This window comes from Gekko japonicus, unplaced genomic scaffold (assembly GCF_001447785.1).
Source record: "Gekko japonicus isolate JY-2015 unplaced genomic scaffold, Gekko_japonicus_V1.1 scaffold32, whole genome shotgun sequence".
In the NCBI taxonomy this organism is placed as follows: Eukaryota; Metazoa; Chordata; class Lepidosauria; order Squamata; family Gekkonidae; genus Gekko; species Gekko japonicus.
In genome coordinates, this window is record NW_015167527.1 from 1,631,336 (window position 1) to 1,647,059 (window position 15,724).

Genomic DNA, 15,724 nt, shown 5'->3' on the forward strand with positions numbered 1-15,724 from the left:
AGAGGATTGTGTTTAACCCGTTCATTTATGCCCTGTTGGTTCATAGTGTGCGCTTACTCCTACAGTTCTGCCTGATTCATTTAGTGTGTGTGTGCTCCATAATTGTGTAAATAGTTAAATGAATTCTTTTATTTGGGCTAATCTGTGTTGTGCTCTGACCACATACTCTCCCCTGCTCTGCACAATACCAAAGGGAGGGGGTAGCCCAGGGAAGCAAGGAAAGGCCAGACTCTTGGGTTGCCACCTTTCTAGGGATCCCCCAAAGATTGGGGATTCCATCTCCAAATAGGAAGATTTGGCCAGAGGGGTCTCACTGTCCCTCTAAAAAGGCAGTGACAATTCAGTGAGTGGTGGCAGTGAACTTAAGGAGTAAGATACGCCCATGGGACGAGGGTGGGAGGCGAACAGCTGAGTTGTAAATTGGAGCCCGTTTCGTCACAGTAGGCAACCAAGCTTGGTTCAGACAAAGGAAGGAAACCCTTCGCAGGCCTTTGTGAGGAACTCATTGCAGCCAGTCCTGGCTACGGTTGCCAGCTCCAGGTAGGGAGATTCCTGGAGATTTTCTGGTAGAGTCTATGGAAGCCAGGGTTTCGGGAGGGGAGAGGTCTCAGCTGAACAGAATGCTATAAAGCCCACCTCCCAAAGCAGTTATTTTCTCCGGGGGGGGGGGATCTGTTGTCTGGAGTTCAGTTGTGATACCTGGTGATCTTCAGGCTCCACCTGGAGGTTGGCTACCCTAGGCATTACAGTCAGTGCTTAAGAGCAGGGTCTGCTAGATCCAGGTTCTTGCTGTAGAAGCTGGTTGGGTGATTTTCGACCAGTCACAGACTTTCAGCCTAACCTACCTCACAGGGTTGTTGTGCAAGTCAAAAGGGGGAGAGGAGAATGATGTAAGCTGCTTTTGTCCCCATTGAAGAGAAAGACTACTTTTCCTCCTGGGAAACCATTGTTGCCAATCTCCAGGTGAGAGCTGGAGATCACTCAGAATTACAACTGCTCTCCAGAAGCCAGAGATCAGTTCCCCTGGAGAAAATAGTGGACTCTGTGTCCTTATACCCTGCTGAGATGCCCCCCCCCATAGCCAATGTGACGTGGCAGTCAGGGCTTCAGAGCACGGTAGAGACTGCACATCCAGGGGGGGGAGGAAAGCTGAAGAGTGAGGGGGAAATAAAGGTAGATTGGTGCTTGGCTGGGAAGGAGATAGGGTTGCCACTCCAGGTGGGAAATTCCTGGAGATTTAAGGGATGGAACCTAGAGAGGGTGAGGTTTGAGGAGAGGTGGCACCTCAGACAGGTACAATGCCATGGGCTCCACCTTCCCAACCAGCAATTTTCTCCTAGGGAACCACTGTTGCTAATCTCCAGGTGAGGGGTGATCACTCAGAATTACAACTGATCTCCAAGAGGGAGGGGGAAGGAGATGGAAAGCTGAAATCAGAGGGGCAGATAATGGCAGGTTGATGATTGGCTGGGAGGGAGATAGGGTTGCCAACTCCAGGTTGGGAATTCCTGGAGATTTGAGGGGTGGAGCCTGAAGAGGGTGAGGTTTGAGGAGCGGTGGGACCTCAGACAGGTACAGTGCCATAGACTCCACCCTCCCAATCAGCCATTCCCTCCTGGGGAACCATTGTTGCCAATCTCCAGGTGAGGGGTGGAGATCACTCAGAATTACAAGTGATCTCCAGGAGGGAGAGCAGGTCAGCTGCAGTCAGAGGGGCAAATAACGGTAGGTTGATGGTTAGCTGGGAAGGGGATGGGGTTGCCAACTCCAGGTTGGGAAACTCCTGGGGATTTCAGAGGTGGAGCCTGGAGAGGGTGGGGTTTGAGGTCGCCACAGCAAATTGACACTGAGTGCCCAAGGCCCTGGCACTCTCCCAGAGCCTCTTTCTAGAGCTCGTTGTATTTATTTCCACAACAGACATTATTCCTAGTTATTATATAAAATATTTTCAATTCTTTAAATCATGTTATCCCACTGTATTGTAGTGTTTACAATATCCTGTGACTTTTTCAATAAAGTTAGTTTTAACAATTTAAACATTTCTTTTACTTTATTTAAACAGTCAACCGATGATCTGTTCTTTGGTTTTCACACTAGCAAATATGAAAGGTGCTGCAGTTAACAAGTACAGTGCTATTATCTGATATTACTTTGGGAGACATACAATATAATTGAGAACCAGCATTCAGCTTTACTGATTTCCTCAAGATCACCTCAGAAATTAATTATCATATCCCAAAAGGACTCTGCTTGAATACTGTACCACCACATATGCAAAAAAGTGGCATCCTGGCATTTGCAAAATCAGTATTTATCATCAGTATTTCTATAAATCCTGGCACTTCAAACATGAGAAAGCTGCCACTGGTGAACCATTTTGTAAATGTTTTCCTTAAATAAGGTAGATACAGAAAAGAGGAACCATGGGTAAACTCGTGACCATACTCTTCTGCCTAAATCACGACCAATTGACTTCCTCCATTTTTTAACATAAGTAAGAGTTAAATCACTGTTAATTTCCAATAAAAGGGAATAATATGTAAATATAGTACCTTGTTTTTACAATGTCAGGGTCTCAAACTTCCCTTTATAAAACTGTCCTCTTGAACAATTCTACAGTCTACAAAATGATAGGAGTGTGGAAGCCTTCCTAGGATAGGATTGAGAGATGTTGGCAGAAACATTTATTATTTTGTTCTTACCTTCCCCAGAGTGAACTGAGGCAATACTGGTTAACAAGGCTGTAATTAAAAGGACACATCTAGCATATGCTGACTACACAAGGTAACAAAATGTACTGCTTGTACAACTCAGATTAACCAACATAATTTTACCAGGGATTAGTTATCATACATTTGTTCAGGCTGTTGCAAGTAAAAGATAGAAATTAATCTGCCCAGTTGTTTTAGCTACAGCCAAACACAGCATTGCTGAACTCACAAATCTTCACATACTTTTTAATCTCAGTCTCAGAATGCAATTCAAGCAGAGCCTGGTCCTAGTTGTATGGACGACTTTCAGGTGGTAAGGCCTGATGAAATGGACAAATTGCTTCAAAGCGTGCAGTCCATCACATCCAGTCTTGCCCCTTGCCCTTCACAGCTAACAGTACCATGACAAACTAGAATGGTTGACTGAGGCCATAAGGTAATAAATGCCTCTCTGAAGGAGGACACACATCCAACTGCTTTAAAAGAAGTGATTGTGAGAGCCCTCCAGAATAAGGCACCCCTGGACTCAAATGACCTAAAAAGCTACCACCTGGTGGCAAACATTGAATTCTGGGACTTGGTGCTTGAGCGGAGGGTGACTACATAGCTTCAGACAGTCTTGGAAGAGATATATTATCTAGATCCATTCCAATCTGGATTCAGACCTGGCTTTGGGATGGAACCAGCCTTGGTCGTCCTGACTGATGACCTTCACCAGGAGAGTGACGGGGAGTGCATCTCTGTTGATTCTCCTGGGCCTCTCAGTGGTTCCCAATACCATCAATCATGGTATGCTTTTGAAGAAGCTGGCTGGGCTGGAAGCAGGAAGCATTGTGCTTTTGTGGCTCCACTCTTTTTCCATGAAGAACAGTGAAGAGTTTCACATATATACAGATGATAGAGTCATCCTGTCCCACTTCAAGACAGAAGAGCACTCTGGGCTCTCATAGTATACTTCAAGGAGGAACAATAATAAATGTTCAAGACTAAAACCCTAGTTTTTACTAAGAGACATATTAAACACAGATGGCAGACTGATGGACATGAGATAGAACAGGTGAAGGTTTTTTAATATCTTGGCGTAGTGTTCCACCTATAATGGCTGAACTGAGATATTAGTTGGTTCTTAACTATAACGCACTCCTGATCGAACTAAGGTTTCGAGATGTGTCCTGCTTCAGGGCAATTGGAATATACTTACATATTTTATAACTGCTTGTTGTTCTTCATTATGTCTAAACGTACAAACTATCTCTGTATTGTATTTGTGAACAAATTTCCTGAGCCCAATACTGTTTTGATGCTTGACTTCTGAAATTCCTAGTTCTTCACATGATCAGTTCTTTTTGTCTTTTAAAAATATACTTTTTAATTAATGCTTTTAAGGTTTTTATTTATTCATGTATTTATTTCAGATCACCTAATATACGAAACACATAGATGGTCTCAGAGTGAATTAAAATTAATCCCCTCACCTCACCAATTGTCCCCTGTTTTTTGTTTCAAGGAAATTAAAAACCAGTGAGTCTCTGGGTCCTGATGCCAATATTCCACAGGATTCTTATAGAACTCAAATGTGAAACTGTTATTCATCATTGCAGCTTCTGTGCAGGTACATATGGGACTGCATGATTGCAAGCCAGCCGCAGAGAAGAGCTTCCAAGCTTTTCTGAAGAAGTTACTTGGCTCTGGAGTGCTCCCCCTCCCCTCTGTCTATAGAGGTCCCTTTTCCCACCCAAAGGGTCACATGACAGAGGCACAGCGAGCACTCCTTCCCTCCGTTTTCTTCTTGCCACTGTGAGGAGAGGACGTGCTTCTAAGCTGCTGCTTCATGGGACCCTCAGGAATAAAATGAGGTTTTTCCATGGAGAACAGAGGAGGAGGAGATTGGATTTATACCCCGCCCTTCACTCAGAGTCTCAGAGTGGTTTACAAACTCCTTTCTCTTCCCCTCCCCACAACAGACACCCTGTGAGGTAGGTGCGGCTGAGAAAGCTCTTTCCAGAACTGCTCTTTCGAGGACAGCTCTTGTCAGAACTATGGCTTGCCCAAGGTCATCCAGCAGCTGCAAGTGGAGGAGTGGGGAATCAAACCCGGTTCTCCCAGATTAGAGTCTGCACACTTAACCACTACACCAAACAGTGAAGAGTTTCATCTGCAAATCGGAGGATGGCTCTATTGATGAAGTGTGGGGAGTGCAGAGCGAAAATGGCCCAAAATGATGATCGTTCTTCATGTCTCCTATGTCTGAGAGTAGGCCACAATACAGCCACGTGCCCAGCTTGTAGATGCCTTACTCCTAAAGCACGTGAGGAGAGAGTGGCAAGACTTAAAGCTGTGCTTTGAGAAAAAGCTCTGGGCACCACAGATCCTCAGAGGGAAAAACGAGCCCAAACAGAGAAAGGTGTGAGGGCCCATTCAATGACTTCAGCACCAACGCCCCCATTATCAAAGCTGCAAACTCAAGTCTCCACCCCAAGATTGGCGTCAAAACTGCCTCAAAAAAGACTAAAAAGGGAGCCAAACATTCACATTGCAGTCCAGCACGATCATTGTTGTGTCAGCCCCATTCAAGGTCCCCACAGAATCATAGCTCACCCGCTTGAGGTCATCAATCCTCCCTGCCCCGACCCTGACAATCGGTCTCTCCTTGAAGCCAAGCATCGACACCAACAATCTTCAAATCAAAATCCTCCCCCCAGCACCACAATTCAACAATGGGACTCGATGTCAACTCATTTTGCATCCAAAGATGCCCTTGCCATCAAGAATGGTATCAAGGCTCCCAGATTCCTCGGAAGACAAGGTCTTTGAGGTTCCTCCCATATCACCTCACAAGACAAAGGGCAACCAGATCAGTAGCCATCTCAGCAAAATTCATGGGACCCATTTCCATTCATGATGCCACTGCAGTGGGCACAATGGGCACCCCATAGGCTCCATATCCATGGCAACCTGTAAAATCTTCCATGAGATCCAGATGGGACCACCAGGACCAATATCACTCTAACGTGAGTTCCCCCTATCACAGTTCTGATTCCAAGGATGCACTCTACCAAATTTCAGAAGCATGCTCAGAAAGCACTTCAATGCCATCTCCTGACAATACAGTTGCTGACCTGTTGGCTCCCTCTCCAGCAGAGGACCTTAAGATGTATTTGGAGCACTTGATCTGAATGGCAAAAGCCCTGGGTCTAGAGTTTAATGCTTTAGAGCTGCAACTATCTGACCCTATAATGAAGTTTTATACAGCCCCAACTCAGGCCCTGTGGCACTCCCACTGTTGCAAGGGATACAGGACATAGCTTTAGCCATCTGGGCTAAACTGGCCTCATCACCAGCACCGTCATAGAAGCTGGAAAACCTCTAAAGGATCAGAGAAGGCTGTGACTACCTGTTTTGCCACCCTCAAGCAAACTCCATAGCCTCAGAGGTCTTACCAGCCAAGGGAAGAGCTGGAAGCCATTCATCCCCCCTTGATAAAGAGGGCAGAAGACTCAACCTGCTGGGAAGGAACATCTACTCCTCCAGAGCTATGGCACTGTGGGTGGCTAATTTTACAGAGATCATGGACAGCTACCAAATGTTATTATGGGAAAAGATGTCACAGTTTCTGGAGGAGCTGCCTGTTGATAAGCAGAGTGTGGCTAAGGTCCTCACTGCAGAAGGACAAAAGTTAGGGAAACAGCAGCTCAATGCTACAAGGCATGGAGCAGATTATAATAGCAGGTCAATGGCCTCTGACATTGTCATACAGAGATATTCATGGTTAAGCTCCTCAGCCCTTCCGCTCAATACGAGAGCCAAAATAGAGGATCTCCTATTTGAAGGTCGAGACTATTCAGTGACCAAATCAATCTGCAAGAAGGGGGTCTGGTGACCTCATCTATAGAGGTTCACCTAGCCACCATCTCTGTGTTTCATGTCCCAGTTAATGGAAAGTCAGTTTTCTCCATTCCGGAGTCCAAGAAATTTCTTAAAGGTTTATTGAATATGTTTCCATCCATTGTACCCCTGGTTCCTTGATGGAGTTTGTCCCTAGTCCTTTCAGAATTGATGCATAAACCCTTTGAACCCATGACCAGTGCTAACTTGTCTTTTGCTTTATATAAAACTGCCTTTTTGGTAGCAATTACTTCCACCAGAAAGGTAAGCAAACTACAAGCATTGCACTGTGGCTCTCCAAACTAGCCAGAGAAACAACAGATAAATCTTCTTTTTACTTATCCCCAACGCACCCAATATGTTGAGAGTGGAGGAGGAGTCACTATTGCAGCCAGATTCTGCGCTTCTCCCCTTGAACGGGATTGATAACGATAAATATTCTAGCACGGCAGGAATTACAGAAACATCATTTATCCGGGTACCAACTTCCCATAAAGCACTTCTATTATTGGGGGCAAAAGAACTTGAAATGTATCTACAATTACAAAAAGACTCCGTAATGAAATTAATCGGGGAACATTGCTTACTAACAGGAGAAACACTAATAGTCATTTTTCAAAAACTAAATGACATCCTTTTTTAATATTTTATTTTGCTTTTAATTCCCATAATACAAGTTTATACAAAACTTCATAACAAAGGAAGGAATAACATTTAAACTAATCTGTCAAGGATAGCCTACAATATGCCCAAGTTGTACTGATTTCTAATATATCTATTGTCCTATCTTTATAATCCACTTGGGAACGTTCCCACAAACTTAATTCTACCTTCTGAAAATATATCATTATACAATTCATAATCTTTTGTTTTCCTTACCCCCTTAACCCCAAATTAATTTTTTCAATTTCTATTAATTACTTGCCAATTTATTTCTTTACACTTTGAACACCTAGTGTTTATCTTCGGGACGTGCTGCCCACTCCGGAATCTTTGTTTTCCCAAAGGAGTCTCGAAAAGAGACTCGCCATTGGCGGGCTGGGGATCTTCCCCACACAGTCTTACCCGCGTTGTGCAAAATCCCAACTTAAATTTAAGTAAAAGTTTTTATTCCAGCAGTGCCTATTTCACATCCTTATCAGATCTAGTCCTATGAGCCACCGGCAGCCTGCGTAATAGCTGTAATCATTTCCTCTCCCAAAGGAACATCATGGGCTGTCCAAGTCCTTCCCCCTTGGGTAACTCTGAGATGACCCAGAGGTAACCACCAATACGGTATTTTTAGCTCTATTAGTCTCTGTACCACTGGACGCATATTTCTTTGAGCCGTCAAGATTTCATACAGGGGATCTGGGGATATTTGGGTGATAACATCATCTAGTTTCAAACCTTTTTGGCTACGAGCAGTTTCTAAAATTAATTTCTTTGTTTGAACGTCCACAATCTCTGCAATAACATCCGGGATTAAGGCTGGTGACCCGGCTCTACTAACTAGTGTTTAGTCTGTATGCTGTTGTAACCACTGTAACCGAAAGTTTCAGCTCACCACTCAGCCATGAATTTAAAGCTGTAGTCAGGTTGGTGTTCAGTTCAAAGTTTGGTGGAAATTCCCATGAATTTTAATTTTCCACTCACGCACTCTGAGTTCTAGTAACATTAACTTACTTTTGGACCAGGCTTCATAATCACGTAGCTCCAAGATGTTTGTTATTTTTCACTTCTGCTGCAGCTGAGTCTGCAACTGCTTTAATTTCTTCCATGCTCTTTGTTAAGTTGTCTATTTTTGTAGTCATTGGAGTGATAAGACTCTTGATTTCTTCTTTTATTTCTTGTTTCAGTTCTGTAAAAAATTCTTGCATGTGTTTTTTTGAGACTGAGCCTTCGTGTTTCCTTTTACTGGCCCGAGCCTCCTCTCCTTCTGAGTCAAGCAGTGTGGGGGAGTCTTCATTAGATAATTCTGTTTCTTCCTCGGCTGGAGGTCTGCGTATTTTCTTTTGACTCTTGGGTCGTCCCATCTCAGCCTTCAAGATTAGGAGTTTTATTATTATTTATGGTGGCGTTTTAAATTCTTTTAGTTTGAAACAACGCGAGCATTCTAATCAGCGTCCGCCGGAAGTTCCCCCTAAATGACATCCTTAATAATCTTGATATATTTGGCAACATGATCAAGGTCTTTAATGAAAAGACAAGCTATTGCCCACCAACTCAACTACCAACTTAAAGGGCAATTCATTATTATTTTGTCAGGAAGGAACAGATAAGACACAAGAGAAACCAAATGTAAATCCTTTCTTCACCTCCAAACAAACCAGGTGGTGTTGCACATCTCCTACAATCATATAAATTGTGGCCGATGAAGAAATAAACGAGAAAGCGAAACTTATAATACGAACTGCCAGCACAGCATCACGGGTCATCAGACCAGAAGTAACCACAGACTTTCCCAGACTGGCTGCTGTAGGTTTGCGCCCTCTACTGGACCAGATGACCAACCTTAATGTAAAGCTGGATATGTTGCAAAAGGAACACAAAGCAATTTCAATGAGAAAGAAATAAAGCGGATGTTCCTGAAGCAACAACAGAAAGCGGAAGATGGACCTGAGAAAGTGGAGGAGAACAAAGAAGAAGAAGGAAGAAGAAGAAGGGGGAAGGGGAAAGAGGAGGAGGAGGAGGAGGAGGAGGAAGGCTGTGATACCATCTCGAAGAGTCTGGCAAAACTCTCTAATCCTCAAGCAGAACCTTAAACATTATTTTGGACTTTGATAAGAGGAAAGGAAATTGCAAATTGTTTAACTCTGATAGCCTGTTGCTTATTTTAATGCATAACTTCAATTTTATGATATTCACACTTTAGTTAAAGAAATTGTGATTGCTTGCTTTACATTTTTGCATTAGTAATCTTCATGTTCTACTACGATAACAGAGACGTATCGATAACTTTATATGTCTGTATTATGGATCCTTGTTACTCTTATTTTAGGTTCTTCCATTACCCTGACCCTGTAGTTTTGTAGGTTAGAAAATTTAAAAAATTTAAAAGACAAAAAAGAAATAAACGTGACAGAGCAGTGGGCTCACCATCCCAAATTCATATACAAACTAAGGGGAAGAAAGGAAAAAGGCCAACGGCAGAGGGCTCACCTTCCCAAAACCACTTCATAGATAAAAATGACAGGTAAAACCAATGTCTCTACAAGAAAAACTTGCCAGACCATCCCCAACCACAGTGCCCTCATTACAGGGGGGAGAACAAGACAATTATTTAGGAACAATTCTAATACTAACTGTATAATAACATTTCTGTTAACTAAATGTAACCACAGACTTTCCCAGACTAACTGCTGTAGCTTTGCGCCCTCTACTGGACCAGATGACCAACCTTAACTGCAGAGCAGGAAAAAATACAGAAGAGGGCAACTTATTATGTTAGTATGTTATAACTGTTGATGTATGTTGAAAACCTTGTGGGTGATTAACTGGCTGGTTTGTAATTTTGGACTCTCAGGACTTTTGTATACTGTTTTGCAGTTATTGTACATGTTACAAGTTATACTTGACCTTAATAAACATTAAAAAAAATGATTAGGGGCTGGAGCATCTTTCCTATCAGGAAAGGCTGAAGAGTTTGAGACTTTTCAGTTTAGGAAAGAGACGATTAAGTGGGGAACATCATAGAGGTTTATAAAATTATGCACAAGTTGGAGAGAGTGGACAGAGAGAACTTTTTCTCCATTTCCAAAAATGCTAGAACTCAGGGGCATCCAATTAAGTTACAAACAAACAACCTTTATTGGCATAACAAGGTAAGATACAACAAAACACCTGGGTGAGATTTGAGGGGGAAATGAAAAACAGTCTACAGAAATTCTCCAAAACAAGCAGTGTAGTAGAAACAAAGTACAGTTGGATCTTAACTAAGAAGAGTAGGCACGTAATCTTCCCCTATCTAGCACTTTTACCACTTTTGGTTTCTATCTCTTTTGCTGGTAGGGCCAGGAACTCTGTCACCCATTCGGTGACTGAGGAGCATTTGTCGGCTAACAAAGGTTCTATCCGTTTATTTAACATAAGATTGGGGGCTGGGAGAAGTGGTTTAATCAGGCGACATCGGTGGGGAGTGAGCAACAGGCAATCAAATAGAATATGTCGTATAGAATCAGGTTCTTTGCCGCACCTGCACAATCCCTGTTCATAAGGGATACCCTTGTACCTGCCAGAAACCATGAATGAGGGGAATATATTGAACCTGGCCAACATAAAGGCTCGGCGTTGACAAGGATTTATTAAATTTGAAAAATACTGAAGCATACAGTTTTGGGGAAGGGGAAGGCCCAGAAATTGAGGTGAACAGGTGGGGATGCCTAAAATGTGACGTAGAAAAGACGTTTTGATTTTTTCGACATTTCGGTTGAAGCATTGGAACCATACAGGAATCCCATAAAGTAACTGAGGGAGAATGGTGGTATGGAAAATCCGTAAAGCAGCCGGAACCAATTAAGTTGATAATCAATAGGTTCATGATGGACAAAAGCAAGTATTTCTTTAATCAATGAGTGAATAAAATGCAGAATTTCCTGCTAGAGGATATAGTGATGGTTACAAGCATAGATGGCTTTAAAAGGGGATTAGACAGATTCATGGAGCACAGGTCTATAAATTGGTCACCATGTGAGACAGGATGCTGGACTAGATGGACAACTTGTCTGATCCAGCAGGGCTCTTCTTACGGTCTTTCAGACACCATTGATCTTTATGATACCATGTGCCCCTTAAAATGTCATTACAAATCTTTGGCTGCGGTCACACACACTAAATAATCCACTTTCAATGCACTTTCCAACTGGATTTTGCCAGTTCACACAGTAAAATACAGATGGAAAGTGCACTGAAAGTGGATTGAAAGTGGATTAGTATATGTGACCACAGCCAGTACGTCCTTATTAGCCTCACCTGACAGGTGGTGATCTGATGCCGACTCAGCCGCTCACAAAGGTCTTGTGGTAACCCTGCTCTTCTCAGTTTTTTACCTGCCATCTTCTTACTTTCAAAGAACAGAACCTCAGTCCTAGAACACAACAAAAATTAAATTATCTAAAGTATCTACAAACAGACAGGGGGAAAAAACACATTCTCCTTTAAGACAAGTTGCATAATTCAAGACTTTTCCTTGCAGTGATTAGTCTGGACCAGGACTCTCCGCAGTACCCTCCCCAATTCAGGTACAAATGGCAGACTGCCCTTATTCAGCCTGCCTTCCAGAACATGAGGCAGGAAGGCACCACTTTGCCTTGGCTTGTATGTATGATGGTGACACTATACTTAAATGAAGTCACCTTCATTCTGAGGCAGCAAGTTATGACTAGTTAGATCTGACCCTAGTAGCACCTTAGAAACCAACAAGAGTTTCAGGTATAAGCTTTTGAGAGTCAAAGTTCCCTTCATCAGACACAAAGTAATGTTTGTACCATAAAACTCTTGTTGATCTCTACCCTTTGAAACCAAGTTATGATCAGTATTGTCCCAGACTGCTCTCAGGAAGGGTTCCTTGTGCCTCATAGTGTCACACTGGTGAATGAAGCCAGTCGTATTTGCAGACAAGCAAAAGCCTGGGATAACTCTGAAAGGACACACTGATGTCCCTTGGAGAAAAAACTGTGATTCTTTGCAACGCACATATGCAGAAGTCCTAAGGATTTTAATTCAGTTTGTTAAGCATTGAACTCACCCAAGATCACCATCCTAAACTCATTCACTTGGAAGATCCAAAGATCGACAATTTTTATTTTCTGAAATATACCCTAATCTAAAAATAAATTGGGCTGTATACACACTTAATGCCCCCCTCCAAAGCCCTGCTTTCTAAGAGAGATGCCAAGGCTGTCTAAAAATCATTTCTTTTAATGCCAAATGTACAGCTCAACTGATCTGGGAAAAGCCCTCTGTACACACATGCTTACAGTTGTATAATACTTCTGATGTTAGCTCATTTTAAGTCACTGAATCTTAAACTGGCCTTAATGTTTCATGATGTGCAAGGAAGCCAAACTGAAGGTTCAGTTATGCCAACAGATGGGATATGAATTGAAAAACAACAATGAAATAAAAAGTGAACATGTAAAATAATAAACCTGTATGTCTCAATATCATTTTGCCCTTATCCAGAGCTACATGTGCTTACGATTCACCCTTCATTTCTTTTTCCACCCCACTATCCTACACGTGTTCTAGAGTGAAAACAGCAGCTCACTTCTGCCATGTTCTTGGCAGAACTGAAGCACATGGCAATTGAATTTATTGTTTTGGGGGTTTTTTTCAGAACAGGTAACCAGGAAAAACCCTAATTCTACTCAGGTGCTTTAGTTCAGATGCATTCCTCACACAACAAATGGGCAAATCACACAGGAGTCCTGCAGCACCTAAAAAACTAAAAAATTACTTTAGCATAAGCTTTCTATAAATCAGAGCTCAAGTTCCTCAGTACATCCATCAGGCCTGCTTAAACAGAAGGGAGGTGTGCTACAAAGAGGTCAGTGAGCATCAAAATCCAGTCAAAAAAGAAACCAGTTCACCCTAGAGTGGATGTAAGACACTTTTTTGCTACAAGGCAACCAGCTTTTCCCCTGCTTTCTTTCAGAGGGGGAGCAAGAGATGCATATTGCCACAATGGAGAGGGCCAACCGACAACATCAAGAATTAGGGGGGGGGGGGGGGGGGAAGAGAAAAAAAATACATTTTAAAATGCCCATGATTTTGGCACACAGGCTTTCCTTTGGGTTGCCATCCTCCAGGTGGTAACTGGAGATCTTCCATTCTTACAACCAATCTCCAGACAACAGAGACCAGTTCACCTGGAGAAAATGGTTGCTTTGGAAGGTGGACTTCATGGCATCGTACACCCCTTCCCAAATTCTGCCATCCTCAGGCTCCACCCCTCAAATCTCCAGGTATTTCCCAATCCTGGAACTGGCAACCCTACCTTCCTTGTTGTTTGGCACAAAGACGTAGGCGCAAAACAAAAATGCCATGGGCTGGAGACGCTTCTTATTGGATTGGCAGTCTCCCTTCTTATTGGACTGGATGGGGTACTGCGCTGAGAAGCGGAGGCAGCCACAGATCACAAGAAGCAAGCAGCCGTGCTCCGGCTCCCAGCGTGTTTTAAATAGCTGGCAACTTCCTAACGCCATAATGTGGCGGGGTTTTTTTCCACTCGAGCCGCACACAACAGCACAGCATCCACTTACAACGGGCCAGAGACCTCTCCCCGCCCGACCTGCTTCCGACCAACGCCATTCTTTACCAAAAACAACAATCGAAAAGCAGTAGCCCACACCCCAGTCTCCCGCGACTCTCAGCTGCCTCAGAGGACAGAACAAAAAGGGGACGAGAGGACCCCGCACCCGCCATTACTGAGCAGGGAAGCCTGGGGGAGAACGGGACCCACTCTCCCGGCAACAACAACAACGCCACATCCTAACCTGGAAACTTTTCAAAGACTCCCACTTCTGTGGAGGAGGCGGGAACATCCGCAAAAGAACTTCCAGAGCTATGATTGGTCGCTGAGTCTGACATTTCATCCAATAATTTACTGGGGGGGGGGACGTACCAGGAATATTGGCGGTTGTAGTTCTATAGTACTGTTTTTAACAGGGTCTGGGTAAAAGTCGGATCTGAATGGATCCTCATGAATTTCATATGATTTTTACATTGAAACGAAATAAAACCACCATCATATTGTAGGTCATGTGTTAGTCTACAAGGGGCACCACAAAAATCACGCATCCACAGATTCGTGGCACCACAACAGCGCAAAAACATGATTCCAAAGCACGGATCCTCCTGAATTCAAGACCTGGGGGAGCCGTTGCGGGGCCATCACTCGCGAGAGGTCATTTTGGCTCCCCCAGGTCTTGTTAGGGGCTCTTTAAAAAAGTTATGGCCCCTGGCGGCGGGAGGAGCGCGAAACGTTCCCCCACCTCTCTGAGCCCCGGGGTGGGGTGGTTGCCTTGGACTCCTAGGGGCAATTGGGAAGAAATCCCAATAACAGTGCACCATTATCTCCCCACACCAAAAGGGAAGGGGGGGAGCAAAGTTTATGCTCTTTCAAGTTCCAGTCCTACAGTGTATGGAAAATTGAAGCTTCAGAGGTTTATAAATTGTACACACTGAAAACAATGCACATTTACTATCTTCATACCGGAGGAAGTGTAAGGACTTGTGGCTGAGGGATACTGTTGCCAAAAGTCTGGTGAAAAAAATGTCTTGTCCCTTTTAATAACTGGGATCCCTTAATCCAATGTTATGGTGCTGTTTACCTTCATCGTGCCATGAAAAGCTTCAGCTGCCCAATTCCTCACATTAAGCTTCTGTTAAAGGGGAAGAACATTTCTTTGCTCCAGGCTGTTGGCAACTCTACAGTGGTTTACAGCTAGCTTCTGATGTAGCTTGGTGTGATTATTCCCATATTACCCTACTAGGGTTATCACCAACTTCCAAGTAGACAGGAAACTCTCCTGGTATTATAGCTGATCTCAGACGATAGAGATCTGTTCCCCTGGAGGAAATGCCAGCTTGGAAGATGGACTCTACCATTATATGCCTGCAGACCTCTCTCCCCAGACTCCACCCACCCTCCCAGGTAGCACCCCTGAATCTGCAGTAATTTTCTAAACTGGAGTTGGTGTCCTTATTTCCATACTGGGTGAAGAGGCTGAGGAAAAGTCCATGAAGTCCAGTGTTATTAGGCACATCAAATACACTTTAGCTATTTGTTTGTCCAGTAATTAAAGTTGTTCAACAGTGCTTAAAATGCTGGTGTTTAAAGTAATGGCTCCCTATGCCCTTCAGTAGGGTACATACAGTTAAACTATCATGCACTCATCCTCTAATATCTCAATGTCCAGCAAGAGAGGAATTGGAGAAGATCTTGCTGGCTAGCAGTAACTGAATGACACAGTCTATTTCTCCTCTGCTTCTCATAGGTATTTAAGGCCTGGGCTGAATAAGGGTTCAGTCTGGGATAGGGGAAGAAGTATATCAGCAGAGGGAGAGCAAGAGGAAGACCTACTTTGCTTCGTTTACTATATTGTTATTATATTCATTTTTATGTTTTTAAGCTGCTTGGGTGCCAT

At 43.4% G+C, this 15,724-nt stretch overlaps 1 protein-coding gene across 1 annotated transcript in view; it reads right to left on the minus strand.

Moving 5' to 3' along the window:
* Positions 1-13,924, minus strand: part of RAD51B (RAD51 paralog B) — a 545,357-nt gene extending 531,433 nt beyond the window's left edge. Inside the window, exons 1-2 of the mRNA XM_015413281.1 lie at positions 13,838-13,924; positions 11,547-11,661 (exon numbers count right to left, since the gene is read on the minus strand). Coding sequence (XP_015268767.1) covers positions 11,547-11,630 — 84 coding nt within the window. The 5' untranslated portion in view covers positions 11,631-11,661; positions 13,838-13,924. The remainder of the gene's footprint in view (positions 1-11,546; positions 11,662-13,837) is intronic.
* Between the last annotated feature and the right edge of the window lie 1,800 nt (positions 13,925-15,724).